Source organism: Dreissena polymorpha, chromosome 1, assembly GCF_020536995.1.
Source record: "Dreissena polymorpha isolate Duluth1 chromosome 1, UMN_Dpol_1.0, whole genome shotgun sequence".
In the NCBI taxonomy this organism is placed as follows: Eukaryota; Metazoa; Mollusca; class Bivalvia; order Myida; family Dreissenidae; genus Dreissena; species Dreissena polymorpha.
In genome coordinates this window covers 49,223,876-49,249,752 of record NC_068355.1, presented here as the reverse complement: position 1 = coordinate 49,249,752, position 25,877 = coordinate 49,223,876, and the positions used below count along the sequence as shown (strand labels likewise).

The 25,877-nt window shown below is 36.2% G+C and overlaps 2 protein-coding genes across 4 annotated transcripts in view; both read right to left on the bottom strand.

Moving 5' to 3' along the window:
• Window positions 1-18,173, bottom strand: part of LOC127879862 (interleukin-17 receptor D-like) — a 31,975-nt gene extending 13,802 nt beyond the window's left edge. For both annotated transcript variants that reach the window (XM_052426934.1, XM_052426940.1), the window contains exons 1-3: window positions 18,070-18,173; window positions 9,596-9,670; window positions 4,623-4,676 (exon numbers count right to left, since the gene is read on the bottom strand). In XM_052426934.1, the coding sequence (XP_052282894.1) occupies window positions 4,623-4,676; window positions 9,596-9,605 (64 nt within the window). In that variant the 5' untranslated portion in view covers window positions 9,606-9,670; window positions 18,070-18,173. The remainder of the gene's footprint in view (window positions 1-4,622; window positions 4,677-9,595; window positions 9,671-18,069) is intronic.
• A 3,063-nt stretch (window positions 18,174-21,236) lies between these two features.
• On the bottom strand, window positions 21,237-24,178 carry LOC127880167 (uncharacterized). Of its 2 annotated transcripts, none has more exons than XM_052427405.1 (3): window positions 23,804-24,178; window positions 21,836-21,898; window positions 21,237-21,651 (listed from the first exon to the last, which is right to left on the bottom strand). In XM_052427405.1, the coding sequence occupies exons 1-3, from the start codon at window positions 23,999-24,001 to the stop codon at window positions 21,562-21,564; spliced, it is 351 nt and encodes a 116-aa protein (XP_052283365.1). In that variant the 5' UTR covers window positions 24,002-24,178; the 3' UTR covers window positions 21,237-21,561. The 2 variants fall into 2 exon arrangements, with proteins under 2 accessions (XP_052283365.1, XP_052283375.1); XM_052427415.1 differs by having other exon boundaries at window positions 21,839-21,898.
• Between the last annotated feature and the right edge of the window lie 1,699 nt (window positions 24,179-25,877).

Sequence of the window (25,877 nt, the reverse complement as noted above, 5' to 3'; positions counted from 1 at the left end):
ACATCATGAATAACTTGCAGGTTAAGTGGTTGCCTGTTAGCCTGGGGCAAGTAGATTTAAGCCCAGGAAACTCAATTTCAAACGTTTGTTACAGTTTGGCTTAAAAGCAGGGCAACTAGCTTTTTCAAAGCTTGAAACAACTTGATCCAATTAAACATAGAATACAAATTGGCAACTGTGGATCAATTAGGCCTAGGAAATGATTCAATTAACTCCACCAAGGACGGTCCCAAGCCCGCGCTGAAAAAGGAGGAGGGTTGGGCGTGGGGCTAGCAACCCCACCCCGTGAAAAAATGCTTGCTAAGGAAACGACAACAAGGGAACAAGCGACAAACGGCGCTGGGAGTAAAGCAGACCAGGCAACTGGACTTATGAAGGATGGGGATCAAAGCCGCAAGGACGTCCCCACCCCGATAGCGGACCTCTTGACGCCAAAGCTATGGATCAGAGTTGGATGTTGGAACGTGCGAACACTCTACCAGACTGGAAAGCTAGCGCAAGTGGTGAGTGAGCTGAACAGATACAACCTTACCCTTATGGGAGTAACAGAAGCAAGATGGACTGGCTCTGGCAAGCAGAAGGTGAGTTCCGGAGAAGTCATCATCTGGTCAGGAAGAACTGACAACGACCACGAGAAAGGAGTTGCCGTCATCATCAGCAAGAGCAAGGCCAACACCGTGCTACAGTGGAAACCTGTGAACGAGCGCCTGCTGTACGTCAGGATGAACTCCAAGTACGCCAAGCTGTCTGTTGTTGTGGGGTATGCACCAATAGACTATGCGGAAGAAGAGGACAAGGATGCATTCTATGAAGCCTTTTAAAGTGTTTTAGAGGACATCCCCCAACACAACATGCTGATGTTGCTCAGCGACTTCAATGCTAAGGTTGGCTGCGACAACAATGACAGAGAGAGGACCATAGGACAACATGGAATGGGTGTGATCACAGACAACGGGGAGAGACTAGTCAACTTCTGTCAACAGAACAACTTGGTCCTAGGAGGCACCTTGTTCGCGCACAAGGAGAACCACAAACTAACATGGACATCACCAGACGGCAGGACCCAGAACCAGATTGACCACATCATCATCAACGGTCGGTGGAGGCACTCTCTGCAGGACGTGCGTGTGATGCGACATGCAGACATCGGCAGCAACCATAGTCTTCTGGTGGCCAAGGTGACTTTAAAGCTCAGGAAAGCCAAGACGGGAGACATCAAGAACCAACGATGTCGTCAAGTTGAAAGACCCAAAAGTGAAAGAAGAGTTTAGGTTAACCCTCAGGAATAGATTTAGTATTTTGGAAGATGAAGCAGCACTGACCATCAAAGGCTTCAACAGAGTAATGAAAGAGACAGGAGAGGAAGTTCTGGGCTTCAGAAAGAGCAAGAAGACAGAATGGATCTCAGTAGAAACGTGGTCTCATATAGAAGAAAGAAGGCAGATCAAAAAGAAACTGTTGCACACCAAATCCCTAAGACTTAAGGAAAGAATTTCAAAGGAATATAGTGAGAAAGACAAGGTGGTGAAGACATCAGCCAGAAGAGACAAGAGTAGGTACATAGAGAGGCTGGCAGAGGAGCCGGAGACAGCAGCCCAGCACAATGACATGAAGACAGTGTACCAGAACACCAGGAAGCTGAAGGGCGACTACGGTCAGCACCATGACCTTCCTGTGAGAGCTGAAGACGGAACTCATGTCACTGTGGAAGAGGAGAAGCTGAAGTGATGGAAGCAACACTTTGAGTCCATCCTAAACCGCCCAGACCCACCAACCCTAGCCGACATTCCTGAAGCTGAAGAGGACCTTGACATCAACCTCGGCAACATCAATGTGACGGAAGTCAATGGAGCCATCCGTAAGCTGAAGAATGGGAAGGCGCCTGGCGGCGATGGAGTGTGCCCTGAGATGCTGAAAGCAGAAGACACAGTGACGCCACAGCTTCTTTGCCAGATTCTTCAAAAGATTTGGGACAGTGAAGGAGCGCCAAACGAATGGAAGACCGGCACCATTGTCAAACTGCCCAAGAAAGGAGACCTGGGGAGCTGTAACAACTGGCGAGGCATCACTTTACTATCTCTCACCAGTAAGATCTTCAGCCGCATCATCCTCCAACGCATCACAACAGCAGCAGACGGTATCCTTCGCCAGGAACAGGCTGGCTTCAGGAAAGGCAAGTCCTGCACCAACCACATCTTTGTCCTTAGGCAGATCCTTGAGCAGTCCCATGAATGGAATGGATCCCTCTACGTGGTTTTTGTGGACTTTGAGAAGGCCTTCGACAGCCTACACAGAGACTCCCTATCTGGAAGATTCTGCGACATTATGGCATCCCTCAGAAACTTGTCAACGTCATCAGGGCCCTGTACGAAAACTTTGAGTGCAGAGTCGTCCACAACAACCAGGTCACTGAACCATTCAAGGTGGAAACTGGAGTGAAGCAAGGATGTATCCTCTCGCCGCTCCTCTTTTCAATGGCAATTGACTGGATCATGCAACGCACCACAGAGGGAAGGAGGCAAGGAATACAGTGGACGCTGACCTCGCTGCTAGATGACCTGGACTACGCCGACGATAATGGGCTACTTGCTAGCAGGAAACAGGACATCCAGCAGAAGACAAAACAGTTGGCACTGTCAGCAAGCACCATAGGTCTCAGGGTCAACATTGGGAAGACTCAGGTCATGAGGAAGAACACCAGAGTGGGCGACCCAATCACTATCAATGACCAGCCTCTGCAAGATGTGGACGAGTTCATTTACCTGGGCAGCAAGGTCACCACAGATGCAGACTGTGCAAGGGAGATCAACACGAGAATCAGCAAAGCCAACCAAGCCTTCGCAATGCTGAAGCCCATCTGGAGGATCACAAGTCTTAGCATGCACACCAAGCTCAGCATCTTCAAGAGCAACGTGCTGAGCGTCCTTCTATATGGGTGTGAGTGCTGGAAGACCACTGCTACCATCAAGCGAAAAATGGAAGTCTTTCAGAACAAGTGCCTACTACGGATCATGAAAGTCTTCTGGCCAAATATGATCATGAACATGGAACTGTGTAAAAGAGCTGGCGCAAACAGCATTGCGGAGACCATCGCTTTGAGAAGATGGAGATGGCTAGGCCACGTCTGCAGAATGGCATCCGACTCGCTACCCAGGGTGGCACTGAGATGGACTCCACAGGGGAAAAGAAATCGTGGACGACCAAAAGAGACGTGGCGCTGAACCATGGAGCGAGAGCTCAAGAACAGAGGCCTCACTCTGCAGACAGCACCCGCAACAGCAGCTGACCGACCAAAGTGGCGCTCCCTTGCCATCTCCTCAAGCACCAGACAGCGCAGAGAGGATTGAATGAATGATTCAATTCCGGCTCCCAACAAGACATGATGCATTAAAAGTCTGTCTTGTCTGCAAAATTGTTGCTCAATAATTTAAAGAAAATAAATAAAGTATTAGATACACATTAAACAACATGTACATGATTCTAGGCTTGTTATTCTTTAGCAAGGCAACCAAAATGCTAAAGATGGTTGCCAGTGCAGCAACCAATTGCGAAAAAAAAAGAGACATATTGTTGTTATTTTGTCTAAGTTATCTCTATAACATAAATATGAGGATAAACAGTGCACCCACATCTCAACCTGTGCTTTAGGACACACTCTTTTTAAATTTGAATGGGTTGTGTTCATTTTAACTTGCCATATAAAAAGCTATAACATAATTTTGAAAACTGAGTTGTGTCTAAGATTATGCAATAGCGAACAACTTCAGTGCCTTCAGCACTTTGATTTTGTCATAATATAGTTTACTGCTATACAATATGTTGTAATAAATATCGCCACTACATTCACTTAATGATATGTTTTTTATATAAATGTTACTGGTAAAAGTTTGTTTTGGTTTTTACCTTTATATTTGATTAACCATTTTTAATGCTAACATATATACATAAACTTTCTCTGAAATACATGTTTTTCGACATAAACATTTCATGCATGTCATCATAATATTTACTTTATTACAAATTGCTGAAAATGTGTCAATACCTTTAAATTCTCTAAAATATTTGAAATGATACCGTTGCATTGTTCCATCTTAAGGAATAAATTTATTAAAAGGTATTTTTTGTACATAAATATTAAATATATGATTTTGTTCTTGCCATTATCATGACTTTGTTCTGCACAATGCTTGTATGCTATGTCTGCACACATGTTTTCATATGCATTTTTGACACAATATTGTAACTTTTCTAAAAATGCTTGATCTTAACATTAGATTCAACAGTATGATGTTCATAAAGGTATACTTGAATGCCATAATATTTTACTAAGTTTTTGCTACAAATCTTCAAAGGCATAATATCTGTAGTTATAAAAATAATAATTCATGTTTTGTTTCTCCAACAAAATTTTGCTTTACATATCCGCCATATATTGAATATTGTACTCTTTTCATTGATTTAATATTTAAAATCATGATATTGTTGAATTTTCACCAAAATGTTTAACAGTAAATTATTGATTGCAGACTTGAATAATAACACGAGTAGGTATTAATTGAAGACTTTTCAACAAAAGCGCAATTTACAATGTACAATATCTTACAACATCAATTAATACATACCAGGCTGCGACATTACTGGACCATTAGGGTAGGGTGTGGTAGCCACGCCTGATACTGTAAGAAACAACACCAACAATGGTACATGTAGCGACAAGAATCCATGACAACATCAATATATAAGAAGAAAATGAGATGAAGTAATACTAAAAGTGCCATTTTCTTTTATTGGTGGCACAATACTGTATAAGGTCAAACACAAGTAAAAAAAAAAAAAAACACTTCTTAAAAAACTATGATTTGTTCAATCAGTCAAGAAAACATGCACTGAATACACGCAGAAAGCAATAATGAATAACTTAAAACAACAAATGAGCATGATTATTTTCTAAATATCTGACAGAATTTATCCATCAATAACTAACTACCAGTAAAAGCAACATCTGCAATTTTCTCCCAGTTTTCTCATTAATGAGACTTGGTCACAGATTTTTTTGTCTTTTTAACCCTTTGCATGCTGGGAAATTTGTCGTCTGCTAAAATGTTGTCTGTTGAATTTTCAAAATTAGCATTTTCTTCCATTTTTTTCAAAGAATACTATCAGAATAGCAAACAGTTTGGATCCTGATAGAACGTGGCTTCTCATCTGGATCCAAACTGTTTGCAAATGCCTTCGAAATTCGGTTCCAGCACTGAACGAGTTAAAAATATAATTACATTTATGCAAGAACAAAATTAATATTTATGGTTATTATAGTGACAGTATACAACAAGTGCCTGCGCTGGGGATCAAACCCAAGACTTATAAAAGCAAAAGCTAACTTCATACCACCATACCATAAATGCTTTTGAATCACAAACATAGTTCAACCTTCATGTTGGTAATACACATTTTTGCAAAATTATTGATGAGAAAGCATTAAAACCACATTATTTTTTTACGCTTTCCAATGATAAATATCAATGCACATACATTTTTCAAGATTTTATTTAGTCAGGTGTATTATTTTTCAAGTTTGAATTTCCTTGATACATTCCCCTTGTTAATCTATTACCATTTTTGTACAACTGTCAGTTTGCCACACTGTGAACATGTCCCTCTAAGCAATTGTGTTCCTTCATGACAGCAATTTACTATCAATTATTAATAACGTACATGTAACTAATAACACAATTAATCTACCATAAATTGTATACTATTGTTATCAGTTAAGTATTCTGAACTTAACAAGTAATTGACAATAAATTCAATGTTGATGATGATTCAGAAAATCGGGTTGTTTGCTTAATGGGTCAGATAATATACCAGCACATGCAACTATGGAAAAGTTTATAATTTACAGCTATCCTTTGATAAATAGTAACAGTCACAGCATAGATTAACAAAGAAAAAAAACACACGCATCATATTCAGTATGTTAAATTAACCTTGTAGCAAACTGGGGAGTCTATTTATTAAAGTTAACCCTTTTATAATGAATACATTATATCTTGTATTTCTGCATCCAGGTTTTTATAAATATTTGTTAAACCATCCTAATTTTTTTAGTTTGCCTAAACCTACTTCCTCGTGTGACCATGTGAACAATAGCACACTTAGATCACTTCAGTAGAAGTTGTTCAATATAACAGTAAATGTATATTAAAAAGAAATCACATATAAAGAGTGATTGTGTTTCTATAGAGTGAAAAACTAACATAATTTATATGACAAAATAATCATTCATGGTGTTATCCTGTAATTACACCCAAAAAGCTGACAAAACTGTACAATGCCCATGTGTAAATAAATTAATATGTTATTAGGGTAACACTCCAATGTATTATTTATTTATTAATTACTATTCTGGTTAGTTATACACAAACAGACAAACAAAAACACTTTTTATATAAGATTTAAAAAATAATGTATTTACTAAGAAGATTCTTTGCAGAGTACCCAAATCAAGAAAGCAAAACCATTATCACTTACATAACAAGGGCTGTTTGTAAAACATGCATGCCCCCCATTTTGGCTGTCAGTTGTAGTGGCAGCCATTGTGTGAATAAGTTTTTTGTAACTGTGACCTTGACCTTTGACCTAGTGACCTGAAAATTTATAGAGGTCATCTGCCAGTCATGATCAATGTACCTATGAAGTTTCATGATCCTAGGCCTAATTATTCTTGAGTTATCATCAGGACACCATTTTACTGTTTCGAGTCACTGTGACCTTGACCTTTGACCTAGTGACCTGAAAATTAATAGGGGTCATATGCCAGCCATGATCAATGTACCTATGAAGTTTCATGCACCTAGGCGTAAACATTCTTGAGTTATCATCCGGAAACCTTTTTACTGTTTCGAGTCACTGTGACCTTGACCTTTGACCTAGTGACCTGAAAATCAATAGGGGTCATCTGCCAGTCATGATCAATGTACCTATGAAGTTTCATGATCATAGGCCTAAGCATTCTTGAGTTATCATCCGGAAAGGGTTTTACTATTTCGAGTCACTGTGACCTTGACCTTTGACCTAGTGACCTGAAAATCAATAGGAGTCATCTGCCAGTCATGATCAATGTACCTGTGAAGTTTCATGATCCTAGGCCTAAGCATTCTTGAGTTATCCTCCAGAAACCATTTTACTATTTTGAGTCACTGTGACCTTGACCTTTGACCTAGTGACCTAAAAATCAATAGGGGTCATCTGCCAGTCATGATCAATGTACCTATGAAGTTTCATGATCCTAGGCCTAAGCGTTCTTGAGTTTTCATCCGGAAACCTTCTGGTGGACGGACCGACCGACCGACAGACCGACGGACCGACCGACCGACATGTGCAAAACAATATACCCCCTCTTCTTCGAAGAGGGGCATTAATATGATAATTCTAGAATTAGCACAACAGCTACTTTTAAGGACATATCACCTTCTGAAACAGTCAGAAGTGGGTTGGGTTATGTTTAAAAAAAAATCCTTATATTAACATTCTATATTAGGTTTGGAACAATATGCACAATTTAAATAGCATATACTTCAGTGATACATGAACAAGTTCTAATGAAGTCATTCAAAAAGAGTAAATAATCGCTTTTTTCACCTTATAAACCACTTTTTTCTTGAGCGTTCAAAGTCCTTATTTTCTTATTTTCTTCATAAATCCACTGATACCAGCTGGAACATACACCACTGTAGAACATAGTGTTAGAGTATTATTAAATATAACACTAGAAACACTGAAAAAAGCATCCTTTTTTGTAAGAAAAAAATGTAAACAACTTCAGTCTAAAAATAGTAGGAAAAAGTATGGTTGACCAGAAATGACAAATATAAATTAGATTGAGACTTTTTTTAAATGTGTAAAACATAACTTTAACAAACACATGTAAACATCATTATGCATATTTCATTAATATATGCTATAAAATTGAAGGGATTTTATTAAAATGTTTTCAATATTTCTGTATCTTTCATATTTTTTATTATAAATTATAATTTTTTGTCCACCATACTTGTTCAAGTGTACTATTTTTTGACTCCAGTTGTTTACATTTTTCCTCAAGAAAAAAGTGGTTTATAAGGTAAAAAAATGTGATAATTTACTCTTTTTGAAAGTTTTTATTAAAACTGGTTCATGTATCACTGAATTATATGTAATTTTAGTTGTGCATATTGTTCCAAACTATATATAGAATGCTTATATAAGGAATTATTATTTTACATTACCCCACCCACTTCTGACCATTTCAGAAAGTGATATGTCCTTAATTCTTTCACACATTGCAGAAAAGAAACTGCTGTGAGACAATGAATCATAAAGCAATGAAAATCAATAACACAAGTCTGCAGATGATTTTATTTGATCCTATTGGTGTAAAGCCTATACCACATGGAGAGAAGTGTGACACCAATGTGACACTGCTACAGCTTTCTCTTTATTTAACCCTTTACCACGTATTTTCACGCATTTGTAGTCCCTGAAAAAGTTTAATTTAATTAACAACCTTTCTTACTAGATTCAAGTTTTAAAAGCTTCATCTCCAAACTTTACGTACTGATGAGCAGCAAACAGCATCAAACCTGAACAGGCTGCAAGTTACTCGCAGGCTGTTCTGGTTTTGTGCTGTTTGCACATAGCCATTTTTACTTTGCTTCTATAAAGTGGGAAAGGGTTAAAACATAACATTTTCAGGTCTTTCTATCACCAAAGAACAACAGTTACTTTTGCCATTGATTCAAAATGGTAAATAAACAATCAACAAGCCACAACAAATTGGTCTTTAACTGTTAAATCAAATAAATGAGTTCTGCACTTGCACAATTTTTTATCAGCAAAGTACCTCTATAGGGAACATGCTCAATTCACTTGGCCCATGCTTTGAATATCTTTTGTTATCATTATGTATGCTAAAGAATCTAAAAAGAGGTAACCCGGTAAAAATACTCATGGTGCCTTCTATTGACAATTCAAGTGATAGTCTCCTCTGCACCTTAAAAGTGGTATATGAACAGAATACACCAGATTAACAAGTTTAGTTGCAGGTTGTTTCCTGACTATTCTTGGAAAAACAGCAATTTTGGGATTTGAAATTTATTTGCGAGAAAAGTCTGCTGATTTGATATAACTTGTAATAATACAAATTATATGAACAAAATCATATACATTATAGCTATATTCTTGTATAATTTGTTGGATGTTATTGATATAAAATTGAGATTATTTGTCTTAAAAAAATGGGGGGGGGGGTACAGACTTCTTTTTCAAAGTGGGATTTTTTTTTCAATTTTGCTTTGGGAATTGGCAGGTTTAACGGGCCCATAAATACGCCAAGCAAAAGGCTTCAGTCGCAAGTTTACATTTACAACATATAAATTAAATTACACAATCTTTTTTAATAACAGATACAATTGTTAGAATATCGAAACCCAATGGCCAAAATAGGGCTTCATTCCCACGCCCATTTAGCAACAGAATTTGGTTTAATTTTGAGTGTCATACACACTGAAGTTAGTTGTTTTATTTTTTCAGAAATAAAGATGTTGTAACTTTTTACCATGCTCCATACTGGCCTATTGTCCGCAAACAACAGACATAAAATGTCTACTCCTGTGCTGCCATCTAGAGATTTCTGAAATGCAATAAGCAGTAGTTACATGTAGCTAATTTATATGCATGCTGCAGCAAACAATTTAAATTTAAACTTTCTGAAAATCCACAATGGTGAAAGAAATTTGATTTCATAACAAAATTGTATCAGTTAATTGCTTTTAATTTATACTAGTATTTTAATCGCTAATCTTTGAATAATTGTTAAAACTACATAAATTCAAATTACAAGATAGTTTAACATTTATTGTGAGAATGTTGAGCAGCCAAGAGGGGCAGCTGAGGAGAAGCAGGTTGCAGCACTTTCGTTCTTGATATTACTCTAAAGTTATTTCGGTCTTTATCTTACCCTAAAGTTTTTTTCGGTCTTGATCTTACCCTAAAGTTATTTCGTTCTTGATCTTACCCTAAAGTTATTTTGTTCTTGATCTTATCCTTAAGTTATTTCGTTCTTGATCTTACCCTAAAGTTATTTCAGTCTTGATCTTACCCTAAAGTTACTTCGGTCTTGATCTTACCCTAAAGTTATTTCGTTCTTGATCTTACCCTACAGTTATTTCGGTCTTGATCTTTCCCTAAAGTTATTTCGGTCTTGATCTTACCCTAAAGTTATTTTGTTCTTGATCTTACCCTAAAGTTATTTCGGTCTTGATCTTTCCCTAAAGTTATTTCGGTCTTGATCTTACCCTAAAGTTATTTTGTTCTTGATCTTACCCTAAAGTTATTTCGGTCTTGATCTTACCCTAAAGTTATTTCGGTCTTGATCTTACCCTTAAGTTATTTAAATCATTCTCAAGTCTAAGAGCTTAGTGCTGCACATTTTCAACAGACCTATTTAATGCTTGCTTTCACTGTAAATGAACGCTTATGATTTCCCCTTGACCGTAAACATGTAAATATTACAAGCAATACTTTGTCAAATGGTGGTCAAGAATTGTCCTCAGTACCACCTTGACAATCATCATGGGAAGTGATTGGTTCATCAAAAACAAGAGGGCTAAATGCTCTAAGGTGCTCAAAAAAGACTTCAAGGAACTAAACAGTTCTCTGGCAAAAAGTGTTCAGAAAGTTTCACAATAAACATTAATGCCAATTAATTGGGAAAATATCTCTTTTAATAACACTGTAGTATGTTTGTGTATAAATAACCTCTCAGATTTATTTAATAATTCATCAGTGAACGATTTTCAAGATGACAACTGAACAGATAGGGTGAAAGGATATTAACAATTCAGCATTACATCTGTGCCATCCTTGAATTTGCCTGTCACTCAAGAAATATCTGATGTATTAGTTAATTTTCCTTTAATTTGTTGTGAAGATATAACAAGTGGGCCATGATGGCCCTTCTGCACTCACCTTGCACCAATTGTTGAAGACTTGAGCTGTTGATCTAGTTTTGACCCCACTTGACCCATATTTAACCATGGCCTTAATATTGTCAATGTACCTATTTTGAACAATATTCATCAAGACTTAGTCATAAGTATGGCCTCTTAAGAGGTAACAAGGTTTTCAAAGATTTAACCTAGTGACCTTGGCTGGTTTTTGGAAGCATGTGACCCAGATTTCAACAACTTAGCCTAAATATTGATAAGGTTAATAATCTGACTAAGTTTCAAAAAGATGGAGTTATAAATGTGGGCACTTTAGTGGTAAACAGTTTTTCTAAATATCAATCCGGTGACCTTATTTTGGCCTAGTAATCAAGCAAATAAACATTCTGTCCAAGTTCATCAAGATTGAGTCAGAAATGTGGCATCTTGAGTGGTAACAAGGTTATCTAAAATTTCACCCTGTGGCCTAGTTTTTAGACTCACATAAGACAAAATCAAATTCATACTACATCTTGATATAATAAACTTTCTAAAAACGTTTCATTAAGATTGAATCATAAATGTGGGCTCTTGAGTGGACGAAGGTTTTTCTGAGAATAGATCTGGTGACGTTATTTTGGGTGTCACATGACCTAGATTAATACATGGCCTAGAAATCAAGCAGATATTTGGTCCAAGTTATATCAACATTGATTCATAAATGTTGCCCTAGAGTGGTAACAAGGTTTATCTACAATTTTACCAAATGACCTAGTTTTTGGACCCACATGAGACAAAATCAAAATCTGCCTAGATATTGACAAAATAAACCTTTTAATAACAAAGTTTCATGTAGATAACGTCATATATGTAGGCTCTTGAGTGGTGACAAGCCTTGCTAATTACTTCTCACTAAGTACATTAGGAGAAGTGACTACCACTCCTTTTGAGATTTACTGTGAGCCAGAAATCAACAGATAATATATGAATTTAATTCAGTTTAATACAACAATAACACGACACTAACATGTAAGTGTGTTGGTTTCTATTTGTTAATGTTTTCCCCTAAACTGCCAAATGTGAGTTGTTTCTAATACATGCAATCATAATCGTGATGGATATGCCTTTTTTATGGTGTCATGAGGGGCATTAAATAAGTGAAGAGTTGATTAAAAACTGAACAGAAACCAATGCTTCTTAAGTTGACTCACTTCTACCTAAACTCAGATGAGTGAAAAGTCACTTGTCCTTTAAATTTTTGAGTTGCACGTGACCCACATTCCAATTTGGCCAAGAAGTTATCCAGATAAACATTCTGACAAAGTTTCATTAAGATTGAGTCATAAATGTGAACTCAAGAGTGGTGATGAGATTTCTCTAAAATTTGACCATGAGACCTAGTTTTTTAACACATGTGATCCAGATTCAATTGCAGGCTTGATATTGTCCAGATAAACAATCTGACCAAGTTTTTTTCAAGATTGAAAAGTATTTTCAATAATATATTTTCTAAGATTTAACTCAAAGAGCTGGATATTTGATAAACTTAATGTTAATTCTAAAAACCAAAAAAAAATGGGGGGGGGGGGGGGGAACCTTCAATTGGGACTTTTTACGTCCCATTTGGGAAAAATATATACTTTTTTCCAATGGGAATTGGGCCAAATACCAGCCTGAATTTGAACAAAAAACACTGATTGGTTACTTAGTTTTTGGACATACATGACCCACATTCTAGTGCTTTCCACAGGCCATTTAACAGTCCCTTGCATAAGCACTTAAATTTCTAAATCAAGAGTCCACAGGGCATCTGAAAATTTATGATCAGTGTATTTTTGCAGATACTGCAACTAGCCATTCTAAAGATTAAAGCATTATTAATTTCACCGGAAATTTCGAAAGCCCTTTTACAATCTTCTTTAAATTACATGTATCACTTAACCCAACTAAAGCCCACCTAAACGCATAGCATCCGTTTATTGGATAAACAATATTAGCCAAAGAGGGCGCATGCTTTGTATGAGTGACAGAACTTATAGGCAGGCAATACCTGCACTTAAAACATGCAGACACCTCCTGACGTACATATAATTGCCACAGAAATGATGGCCAGTTTCTTAATAGACTGATGATGGCAACCACATCATTTTTAGGAAAAGCGGCTGCGTGGGTGTATCGATTGTTGTATAAACATGCACACATCGTGCCAGGTGATTAACTCATGTTAAGTGTGAATATTTCATAAAATCTTTCCATAATCTTTAATGCAGAAATTCATGTGATACTTTAACAAAATATGTCAGCATTTGTGTTTATGAAATTCTTCTACTTTTATCTCCAATATTTACCAGAATTTGCTTTCAAAAATGGAGTATACAGGATTATCCAGTAATTAATACAAACTGGAAAAGTAGAAAGTATGCAGTAATAGAGTCAGGTTGATTCCGATATATTGAGGAATTTTTCGCTTCGGGATCATACTATATATGTGTGAAAGGTGTCCAAAAAAAAAAAAACATTTTAAAATACATTTGTATCAATGTTTTTTATAGCTGTTTTTTATTCTCCAAGAGTCATGGCACAACTAATGACATCATTTGAATCAATGTTACAATAAAATAAGTATGAAGAAGACAGCCCTTCCTAACCCACCCAATCAGCACCGGGGCATCTGAAAAAATTCCAGTAGGAAAGCACTTCATTTTTACTTGGCCTACAGATAGATATATTGTGCATATGACCCTGACCAATTTTCATCAAGATTTAGTCATAATTGTGGCCTCTAGGGAAGTAACAAGAATGTTCTACAATTTGACCTGTTGACCTAGTTTGGGTGCGTTTTTTTAGCACATGACTTACCGGTAGATTTTTAGTGAAGTCACACAAAGACACAGAAATACAAAATATCAATAGTAATAACAGTATAAAACAAGAGCACCGCCTTGCGGGTGCAGACCGCTCATCTACTTTCTATTTAAAGGTGAAGGGACTCTCATTTTCAATCACAAAGGAGAGAGGGGTGGAGTGAAGAGGGGTGTATAGTGTGGGGGTGTGGAATTTATTACATTATCTTCCAAAAATGTGAAAAAAAACGGAAAAAAAATTCGGGGGTGGGGGGGGGGGAGTGGGGGGGATTCATGGGTGCGATGGTTGGACGTTATTTCAAACATAAAATAATAAAAATAAATATTTGTGTTTTTTAACCGTTTCAAAAATAAACAAAACTGGGGGGTGGGGTGGGGTGGGGGGGGGGGGGGGTATAGTGTGAGGGTGTGGTGGTAATTTGTGAGTTGATCTTAAAAAAAAATAGAAAAAAATAGGGGGGGTGGGGATTCGGGTGGGGGAGGGGGGGGGGTGTGGGGGGGGATTCTTGGGTCCGATGGTTGGATGGTATTTCAAACATAAAATAATAAAAATAAATATTTGTGTATTTTAACCGTTTAAAAAAAATTGGGGGTGGGGTGGGTGGGGGGTATAGTGTGAGGGTGGTCATTTGTGAGATGAAAAAAAAAGAAAAAAAAAATAGGGGGGGGGGGGGGAGGGAGGGGGGAGGGCACACGGGATGGTTTGGGTGGAGTCGATTGTGGTATGTCTGGAAAGAGTAGTTTCGTCAAAGTATCAATCAAATCTAATCATAAATAAAGAAGTTATGGCAATTTTAACTAAATTTAATAATTTGACCTTGAGAGTCAAGGTCATTCAAAGGTCAAGGTAAAATTCAACTTGCCAGGTACAGTAACCTCATGATATCATGAAAGTATTTGAAGTTTGAAAGCAAAGTAAAGTGGATCGAAACACAAAATTTAACCATATATTCAAAGTTACTAAGTCAAAAAAGGGCCATAATTCCGTAAAAATGACAACCAGAGTTATGCAACTTGTCCTTTTACTGTACCCTTATGATAGTTTGCGAGTGTTCCAAGTATGAAAGCAATATCTATGATACTTAAGGGGTAAAGTGGACCAAAACACAAAACTTAACCAAATTTTCAATTTTCTAAGTATAAAGGGCCCATAATTCCGTCCAAATGCCAGTCAGAGTTACATAACTTTTCCTGCACAGTCCCTTTATGATAGTTAATAAGTGTTGCAAGTATGAAAGCAATAGCCCTGATACTGTAGGAATAAAGTGGACCTAAACACAAAACTTGACCAAATTTTTTAAGTATAAAAAGGGCACATAATTCTGTCAAAATGCCAGTCAGAGTTACATTACTTTGCCTGCACAGTCCCCTTATGATAGTTAGTAAGTGTTGCAAGTATGAAAGCAATAGCTTTGATACTTAAGGAATAAAATGGACCTAAACACAAAACTTAACCAAAATTTTCAATTTTCTAAGTATAAAAAGGGCACATAATTCTGTCAAAATGCACGCCAGAGTTATCTTACTTTGCCTGCCCAGTCCCCTCATGAAAGTAAGTAGGTGTACCAAGTTTGAATGCAATAGCATTGATACTTTCTGAGAAAAGTGGACCTAAACGCAAAACTTAACCAAAATTTTCAATTTTCTAAGTATAAAAAGGGCACATAATTCTGTCAAAATGCACGCCAGAGTTGTCTAACTTTGCCTGCCCAGTCCCCTCATGATAGTAAGTAAGTGTACCAAGTTTGAATGCAATAGCATTGATACTTTCTGAGAAAAGTGGACCTAAACGCAAAACTTAACCGGACGCCGACGCCAACGTGATGACAATAGCTCATTTTTTTTTTCAAAAAATAGATGAGCTAATAATTATTTAAAACTTGTTGATCATAAAAAAAAAAAACTCTAATAGATTAATTTCAATGGAAGACATTTGAAATGCCATTGGGTAACTTTTGCTCAATTTTTGCTCATTTTTTTTTGTCGGCTTAAGTACTTCTGACCATTGAGACCCTTTTCCATATGATTTTATACATGGTCTTAAAGCATATCTATTTTGAAAGTAGAAATTGAATAAAAGGGACATTATTTTTGTAAATTTCATACAGCAGGTGTCCATTTTCAGCATGTGTGCGAGAAATTCGCCCACTCGATATCCAGGAGAAAGATCATAGCAATATCATCTTCGCCAAAAATGTCTAGATCCGATTTAAGATCGTCTCTCACCTACATGTACTCACCTAAAGACAACGGCCTAAAGGTGGAGCGTCGTTAAGATGGAAAATAGATATTGGCCAATGAGAGCACATGCTTTGCCTCAGTGACAACACTCATAAGTAATTGAATACCTGCAGTAAAATCATGCAGACGACGCGTGCCATAATTGTCTTATGCACATGACACTAATCGGACGATCGACCCTACGGTGTACACCTCCATGATGAAATTGTTGCCAGTTACTTAGAAAATTGATGATGGCAATTCATTCGATCCATAAAGCGTTTTAACAAAGTATCGTTGAATTCATTACACACAACCGTAAATGTTTTATTGATTTCTCACATGAATTTTCCAAATTTTAATGTTAATGCGATGTTCACGAATTCAAGCTTCAAATAAACAATGCTAAAATAAATGTATTTCATGTTGATCCTTTGTCTCGAAAAAAAAAATGCAGTGGGTTTTTTCACCATTTTGGGAATGGGGCCAGATCCCTTTATTTTGGGAAACTTTAAGGTGTTTCGACTAAAATTGGGAATTTAGTGTTGTGTTGCTAAAAATGCTTAAAAACTAACAAGTGTTTACAGTATTATATTTACTAAGGTTAAAACTTATATGGATGGGACATGAACTAAATAGATCTATTGAGTTCTAAATTTGGAATTTTTAGCTCCAATTTGGGAAAAATATATACTTTTTTCCATTGCGAATGGCACCGATTACCGGGCCCGATTAATTTGGAATGAAAAAAACACACTGAAATGTGTTTTAATGGTACTACATTTACACCAGCAAGTCATCTGCTTGAAAAGTGTGGGTGTGTTGATTGTTGTTTCAAAACTTTGTAGCACTGAGACATGAATATCATAAATTGCTCGCACATCAGCAAATGTTCATTTCTATTAGGTAAAAGGATAGGGGTATATCATGTGAAAACATATTAATTTTTTTATCAAGTCAATGCAAAAAATATGGAAAGTGTTGTTTTTTTTATACTGGCCTGACGGTATGTTTAAAGTGTTTAAGGTAAAACAAACTTTAAAACTGAAACGCATTATAATGATATTTGATAATTGCCCCCTGTTTTGGAAAAATCCCACCTATTTTTCAAAGTGAGGGGGGAATTTCTCCCTACTTATGGATTTCTAGAATAGACACTGTTATTCTACACTGTGCCTCATGTAAATATTGTTATTTCATTGTAAACTTTGCGTGTGCAATATGAGGATCGTTTTTGTTGTGATGTATCCAGTACGGTACGGGTGGGTATAGTAAGTACGGGTTTTACCCTCACTCTTGCGGAAGTGGGGTTCACAAACTGCGTTTCACGCTCTCTTCTGATCCAGTCGTAGACCGAACAAGACGTATTCTTAGGAGTAGGTATTTTCCTAATCCCTGGCCAGTTTCTATAGTGTTGTATTAAGATTACCACAAGGTTAACTTTGATGGCGACGAGGCAAAAAAAGAACTGTGAATGCGGGAATGGGTCTGAGCTGTTTAATGGTTTCTGAGAGGGCCATGCGGATGCAAGACATGCTGTAGCGGGCGTGTCTGGGCCTTGAAACATTAAAAGGGGGAGGTGTGTAGTGAAATAAGGTCACTTCCAACAGCTTTGTTGTGGAGCTAGCTCTTTAGCGACGTGGTTAAAGTGTCTGACTACCATTCTGGAGGTCGTGCGTTCAATACCCGGTCGGGCTCAGTATTTTCACATTACTTTCCTCCACCGTTAAATATAGTATCGATTTTTTTCAGAGCATTATGTAACCACAAGGTAGGTTAAAAAAAGTGTTGTCTGCAATATGTCAGACATATGTATGTACTTATTTGGTATATGGCACCGACAGAAATGCCTTTTTGTCAAATAAACTCATGTTAAACATTCGGACAATGCAGATTCGGATGTCATTTATTAACAACAAAAGTCACACTTTAACCCTGCTGTATACCTGGCAACAGTTAGTTATACTGTCGTCACAAAAAGTTAATACCAAATTTAAATATGGCGACAAAGCAGTGCTTACCTTCAAGATAACACAATTTTGTGTTGACCCGATGTTATTGTCTTTTTTTCGTTGTTATTCTTTTACCGGAAATGATTATAAAACGACATCTGATGGAAAAGGGGGTTAACTCACGAAATAATTCGGGGATAGATATTTCGTACCATTAATATTTGACAGGAGACAACGTACCACTTCACTGTATACATAAAAACGTCTTTTACTGTCTTTTTGCAATTTAAGTAAGAGGTTTCTGTTCTTCCACTTTATCTATTCGCAAGTTGGCAAATAATGTGACTATCGTGTTAAATTGAATATTTCTTTAACGGAGCGCATGCTTATGAATTATTAAAATAGTCCACACTGGTTTGTGGACTTTGTTGTTCTACCAACTTTATGGGACTATGTTGCATATATTTACTGATTTCTTTTCACTTATTTGCTTACGCTTTCAACAATTAATAAATGTCGGTTGGAGCTTCTGCACCAGCCCTTTTCAATCCATTTATTGTTGTCTAGTTTTTCTGTCCCACAAATGAACTAGGAATTTGGAGAGCAAAAAATATAAAATTATAATTTATAAGACGCAGGATTTATAAATTGATTTATATTTGTAGCGTACTTCCCCTTTTGTTAAGCATACTGGTGTGAAACCTTTGATATCGAATTTACTTACTGCAGTGTAACCTATTCTATTATACGGAAGTTGCATCACTCTTCAACAGGATTCATCACTGCGCAGATCATTGTTTCAAAAAAAGCAATTTTTACCACCATCCCTCCCCCTCCTCCATCGTCGTTATGCTTTTTGTTGTGGTTTATTTACATAGTGTCTTTCCTGTTTTACCTCAATTTTGTTGTTGTTTTGAACGTTTCATGTATGTAATGCAATGCTTTATTCTTACATAATATTATGTATGCCATGCCATATTTCTTGCTTGCATAATATGATATGCCATGTTGAGATTGTCTATACCCTCACAACTTGGACTTTGTTGTTCGTCCAACTTTATGGGACTATGTTGCATATATTTACTGATTTCTTTTCACTTATTTGCTTACGCTTTCAACAATTAATAAATGTCGGTTGGAGCTTCTGCACCAGCCCTTTTCAATCCATTTATTGTTGTCTAGTTTTTCTGTCCTACAAATGAACTAGGAATTTGGAGAGCAAAAAATATAAAATAGTCCACTATTGGCTGCGTTTAATCACTTGGTATTTTGCGCAGCACAGGCCATTCCACATCTGAGGCTATTAATAGAAAAGGGGAAAATATACTACTGCTGATCTACAAGGGAAAGGGAGAGTCTGCTGTGAAACGTTGTTGCTCTCAACAGGTAGCTGCGATTTCCCATATGTTCAGCTTCTCAATTGTACCGGTGATAACAACGCAATAGTTTGGTAAAGTTTGTTTATATTAACAATTCTAAATTTATAAAACGTTGAACATGAGTTCACCAACACTACAGGTATACTCTAGACAACGGCACAAATGCTTTATACTCGCTAAACCCGAAATTTTAAAAATACTAAATATAACAAGAAATACCTTTTGAAAACATATTCGGCGTAAATGCTGACTTTGAAATAAATTAAAAAAAAATACGTTTCTAAATATTCAATTGAAAACAAAAGTTTTAACAATTGTGTTTTTATTTCACAATTTTGCATATTCACCGCATGAGTTATTTCTTCAACATCGAAATATATCGTATGTTCATATTTGAGTAACACGCAGTTTTCTTTCTTCCCCCATCGAAATATGTGGTATATTAATAACACGCTGTATTCTATCCACACATTCAAATGACTCTTTCATAACCGCGTCATGCGGAAATGGGTCCTATGGCGTTCCATCCAACGCAGCTCAAGCCCAGCATGCGCATTTGCGCAGTCTGCTCAGAGGCGATGCTGTCCGCTATAAAATCACTCAATGTTGTTTGGTCTTATATGCATCTCCTGACCAGACCTCAAGATGCGCAAGCTGGGTGGGCTATAGCTATGATTTGTCGCATATGGCATAAGACGCATTTTAGCATGACGTGGGTCTTTAAAAAATCTCATTGCGTCTTGTAAATAGCACATTTTAGCACAATCCTTTTCGATATATAATTGAATTCAACATATCAAATATAACAAACTGGCACATTAGGGTAGCCTTATCAGACGTTCAGGAACGATATCCAGACTAAATGACCGAGTTCGACCAACATTTGCGGTTAAGTAATGAAACGATTTCCATCTTGTCGTAACCCTATACTATTTCGGTATTGATTGTTATCTCATCTTGATAGCAAAACCGTGTTTATCGATGGTCAATTATGTCTTCCCCTGGCGATTTAGTGACCGATTACATACATTGAAATTCTGTAATATTGATTTTAACGCGTAATTGAAACTGGGCCTCGATTTGCGTCTATGTGTCGTTTGAACATGCAGAGAATAGTCCGAAATTCCGTACACTGACCAGTATTATATCCTTTACGCTGTGCAAACACGCAGTGATATAACCAAAGTTCAGAGGATTTCTCACGAATCAGTCTATGAAATAATCGTATGTATTTATTCATGTCTTCTGGCGTTATAAAAAGGTCATTTAAGGTCTTATTGCACATTTTGAATTTGTATATGGTGTCCAAAAAGTTTTGAAAAAGGAATTTATTTTATATTAATGGGTTCTCATTTTACCATTTCATCATATATTATGTGCTTTCAGAACGTCTTAAAAGGACATGTTGTTGTTATATCGTCTAAGTGAGCTCTATAACATAAATAATATGATAACCAGTGCACACACATCTCGACCTGTAAGCTTAGACACACTCTTTATCAATATGAATGGGTTGTGTTTATCACAAACTTGCCATAAAAAAGCTATAACCTAATTTTCAAAAATGAGTGGCGTCTAAGATTATGCAGTAGCGAACAACGTCGTTGCCTTCAGCGCTTTGATTATGATAACGGTCGGGTCATGCATTACTTGTATTTGTGTATTTGTAATATTATTACCATAGTTGTTCGATGCTTAATATATACTATCATTAATAAATATATATTTCAGCCAAAACAAGTTTTTCTTCCACGATAGAACCCACACAAGAAAACATCCGACAACATACGTTCCAGGAACACAGCACCTGTTTGGTCGTTAGAAGGGAAAGAATACTAGGAAATATAAACGACCACATACAAAGTGCTATTTCGCTATAATGCATTATCTTGGCATATGTGTAGACAATATTTGCGGTATTAATTAAATAGATGCTGAAAAAATACGAAACATGCATATGTAATGGATTCACAATACAGTGATTTCGTCTTTTAGAATCGTAATTCTCGTTGGATGTCTATTGCGTATATATGAGTTCAAAATGCAAACTACGATGAAAATGGTCCATGTGCACAAGCACGATACGCGTGATAGTTTATATTTTATATAATCTTTAATGTGCAGCAAAGTAAAAAGCCCAAGTAAGAATCTATGTTCGCAAACTTTGTGGTTCTGATAACTTTTATTTCATTTTGCAACAAAACTCTTTCAATTCCGGCGTGCCTCCTGTTAGTGGATCAAGAATCTTGACTTTGCAGCTAACAACCTTCGACTGGAACAACAAACGGAGTGCATTTGGAATATAATGCATAGCAATACTGGTCTATAAGATTATATTTATATCCTTTACAAATCAGTTAGAAAAACTATGAAGTGAACAAATCTAAAAAATAGTAATCATTAACCCATTCTAAGGATTTATACATATAATTAAGATATTATTGAAATTGACTTACTACCAGTGACATTCCCGTCTTGGACAAATTGATGTTGATATGATACAATTTACCAGCAACAACCTGGAAAATCCAAATATTTTATTAAATAAACGATACTCATTTATCAATGGTAAGCATATTTAATTGCGCATTATAACGAGTTTCAAATATGTGAAGATAAACAAGTTATTCAAAAAGACAACACAAATTCATCTAAAACGCACATTTAAAAATAGTGGATTCGATGAATATGTACGCTTTACCGATGATTGAACGCATAGCTGTATTAAATTGCATTAAAGATTGGCAATAGCAAATATATGCGAAATGTACTGCCTGTCTCAAATAAAACAAATCACGCTGGATAATAAAGAAGAAATGTCTTTTAAAAATACAAATTGGATTTGAAATCAAAATATTTAAATTATTTGAAATAGTCATAGGCCCTAAAAAGATGAAAGGACCGAGATCGGCACCGTGTTTTCTCGAACCCAAATATTAACTATATATAAATAGAGCTTGTCACAATAGTGAGTTAGAATACATTCGACGTCGCTTGTTTATAGCAAGCTGATACTACTAAATGTTACCCCTGGGGCGTGGCAAGTTTTGACCACAGGAAGTATAATTACTTATATTACAAGATGTGGTTTCAAAGCCAAATATTTGTTTCCAGTTAATTTGATATGTACCCTGAAATTCAAGGACAATTGTACACTCCAAATATAAAATATCTGGTTTCAGAAAACACAAATTTGTTTATAGATATTTGTTTATAGATGTTGGATAATAAAAATCGCACATGCTCAAAGTTCATTTCGGGAGGAGCAATACCTGCAAGTTTGAATAGTTTACGTTGAGAAGTGTACGAGAAAGCTTTCGGACAAGTTTTATCGACGGCTCGACGATGAGAAAGACATTCAGACAGACGATCAGACGCAAAGACGTCTATGGTGCTTTCCGTGTACGTGCTTTACTTCGTAGCGGAGGTATAATAAAAACACGTCTCATGTGTTGAAAATAGTGTATTCAAACATCGAAAAGAAGGGAATATAACATGAACAAGATGGCGACGTATACGATAATTAGTTTCCTTTATATTTTACTTGCAGAAAAATATCAGACAAACTTGATAAAAATAAATAACATCTCTTGAAAAATGTTCTTTTTATATTTTCTTATTTATACCATACCAAAACAGTTCAAATGTAAATAAATATTAAGTAAAAGATTATGCAATTGAAATTCAATAATTATTGAAATTCGTGTGTTTCTTCTTATTGTTCGATAATTGATTCGTGCACACATTTGAATCGGTAATAAGTCACGTACAAGCACAACGTTCGTACGTTACCACGGGCTACTTTTAGGATTATGAGATAGTACCAACCGATTTTGCAACTAATGCAGAAGTTAAAAAAGCTCCATCTTTTGTGCTATTTTTCTAGTTCGTTTATTTATTTACAAAAATATATCAATTTGCCACTGTTTAGTGCGTATTTGTCAAAACAATAACTTAATTATACTATAGACAATCAATAGTGGGTTAATGATCTAAACCAATTAGCCCGTCTGTCATTGTTATTCGTGCCGCGTTTACATAGGCAAAATAACAGATTAAAAATATTTGTTTCATTATATGAACGCATATTGCATTCAGATTATGCCATAAAATGAGGAAAATTGTACAAAAATGAGTTCAGTTCTAGACTGTAGATGATTTATATAAACACCCGGATGCGTTTAAATGCGAAGACAAGGCGAAACAATGAGTGGTCCTAACGGAGCATCTTTAAAACTAAAATGTGAAATACGTCAGCAGTGTGTTTGCATTTCCTTAATGGCCAACTCGATTGGCGTTCCTTTTGCCCGTTGCACAAGAAATATGAAGATGTCATAAGTGAACATATACCGCTAAGCCAACAAACATGAACTTAATGGTGAACGAATAATCTACGTGTACATTGTTATTAAACATATACATACCTGATATTTGGCTTTCTTAATACTAATGAGCGAATATTCGCCGCCAATTTGTCTTGCAGCTGCATTTGCTATTTCCCGAACGCGCCGATCTGTACGTTTCACCGTCAGTCCTCCAAGCATTTTGCCCTCCGCGGGTTGGACACAATAACTCAGCAAGATCAGTAATACCATGGTGAGAACAGAGCGTTGAACTCTCATCTTATGTTAATATGTTGTTCTAGTTATCTGCAAAGCAAAGCAAAATACACCGAAATTGCATCTGTACAATTATGTTTAAATTGCGAAGTCAATGTTGATAACGTTTTATAGTGTTTGCGTATTCTGTCGAGATTTAAAACCGTTTTGAACGAAAACTCCATCAAATACAATGTTTTCTTCCGTAGTTTCAGTAATACAATGTATATAATCATAGTTAACTTTAATAAAATGTGAAACAAATTTGCATGTGAGTTGTCATCCGGGTTGGATATCTATCTGCCTACAGAAATTTATATTGTGTTGAGTTTAAAAAACCATTAAGTATAAAAACTTTGACAGTTTTTATTAACTTGTACTTATCCTTTGGGACTTCAATCGAACGGATTGATCAAGCTGTGTTTGCTTAAATACCGTTTTGCAAAAGCGCAATGGGTCCAAAACGTGTGCACTTGATGTGTTTCCAACTACTCTGTTGTCGTTAAGACAAACAGCTGCGATCGGGGCGTTTTCATTCTCATATCACATTTCCCCATTATCTTGTTATTTATTACGTTCAATATATTAAGATGCATAAAAGAAGATAATGCATGCATAATAAACATCAAACAATTAATATATTATGGCACCGTGGCAACGGATGATCTGCATTTGCTCGTACATATTTGTGTTGCCATAAATGCGTTGTCAAGGACTCTTACTGTTCATAGTTCATATTGTTATCTGTGTTCATGTTTATAAAATGCAAATACTATTTTTGATTTAAATATGCACACATCATTATCATTTCAGATTGAATACATCAATTTACTCGTTTATCCAAGTATGAAATTACCGACTCTACACGAGGGCTGTATGTTTGTCTTAGCTCCTAAGTGCATTTTAACAACACGCTTCATCATACATAGTGCTTAATGTTTGTACTCAGACTGGTAAACCGTTATCGCATATTTTTACGATTATTGGCGAAACAGTTGGCATGTTGAAAGAATTAGGTCTGAAGTAAGTGGAACAAAACATTTCACAAGCCTGAATAAGTATAAGACCTTATAGTACATGTACTTGGAAAATTAAACAACATATCATACATACCAGTGATTACAAATACAATAAATAAAATACTTAGGACAATATAAATTTGTTTGAAAAGATTTTTGTAATTTTGTTACAAACTCATCTATCGGTAATCGACCAAACCTAAATGATTATTTCCTTAATTTAAATATAACGTCAGAAATTTAACACGGAGAGTGGACATTCAAGCAAACATTAAAGTGTGAACATTCGCAAAGTATACTGTTAATAAATGACCAATTTACCAATCTTGTTGCCATAACAAAAATAGTCTTCTAGTACATACTTCTAAATCGCAGGTCAAGAAGGAATCAACATCCCTCACATACAACTTCAGGCAAACGCAAACAAATACTCTTTGCTCCCTAGAACCAGAATTTGTGTTTCAATACAACTACCTAACAGTTGTCATTAGTATCGTACACCTGACTCACTTCAGTTCACAGGTATTGGGCGCCGTAAATTTTTGATCAAGTCACTGAAACACTATTAAAGGGGCCTTTTCACAGATTTTGGCATTTTTTTAACTTATTCATTAAATGCTTTATATTGGTAAATGTAAACATTGGATCGTAAAAGCTCCAGTAAAAAATCAAGGAAAAAATTTAAAAAAAGGTAAATAACATAGCCCGGAGCAGGTTTCGAACCAGTGACCCCTGGAGTCCTGCCAGAGTCCTGAAGTAAAAACGCTTTAGCCTACTGAGCTATTCCGCCGAGTACACACTCGTGATGTATTTTATACGTTATATATTTTGTGAAATCTTCGTAGTTTCACAAAATTTAACGACAAAAACAGAACTCTCCA

Coding starts and splice junctions, on each gene's coding strand:
- LOC127880167 (XM_052427405.1), bottom strand. CDS start 24,001: ATGAGAGTTCAACGCTCTGTTCTCACCATGGTATTACTGATCTTGCTG. Junction 21,899..23,803: donor TTAAGAAAGCCAAATATCAG/GTATGTATATGT, acceptor TGGATTTTCCAG/GTTGTTGCTGGTAAATTGTA. Junction 21,652..21,835: donor AGACGGGAATGTCACTGGTA/GTAAGTCAATTT, acceptor TTGTTGTTCCAG/TCGAAGGTTGTTAGCTGCAA.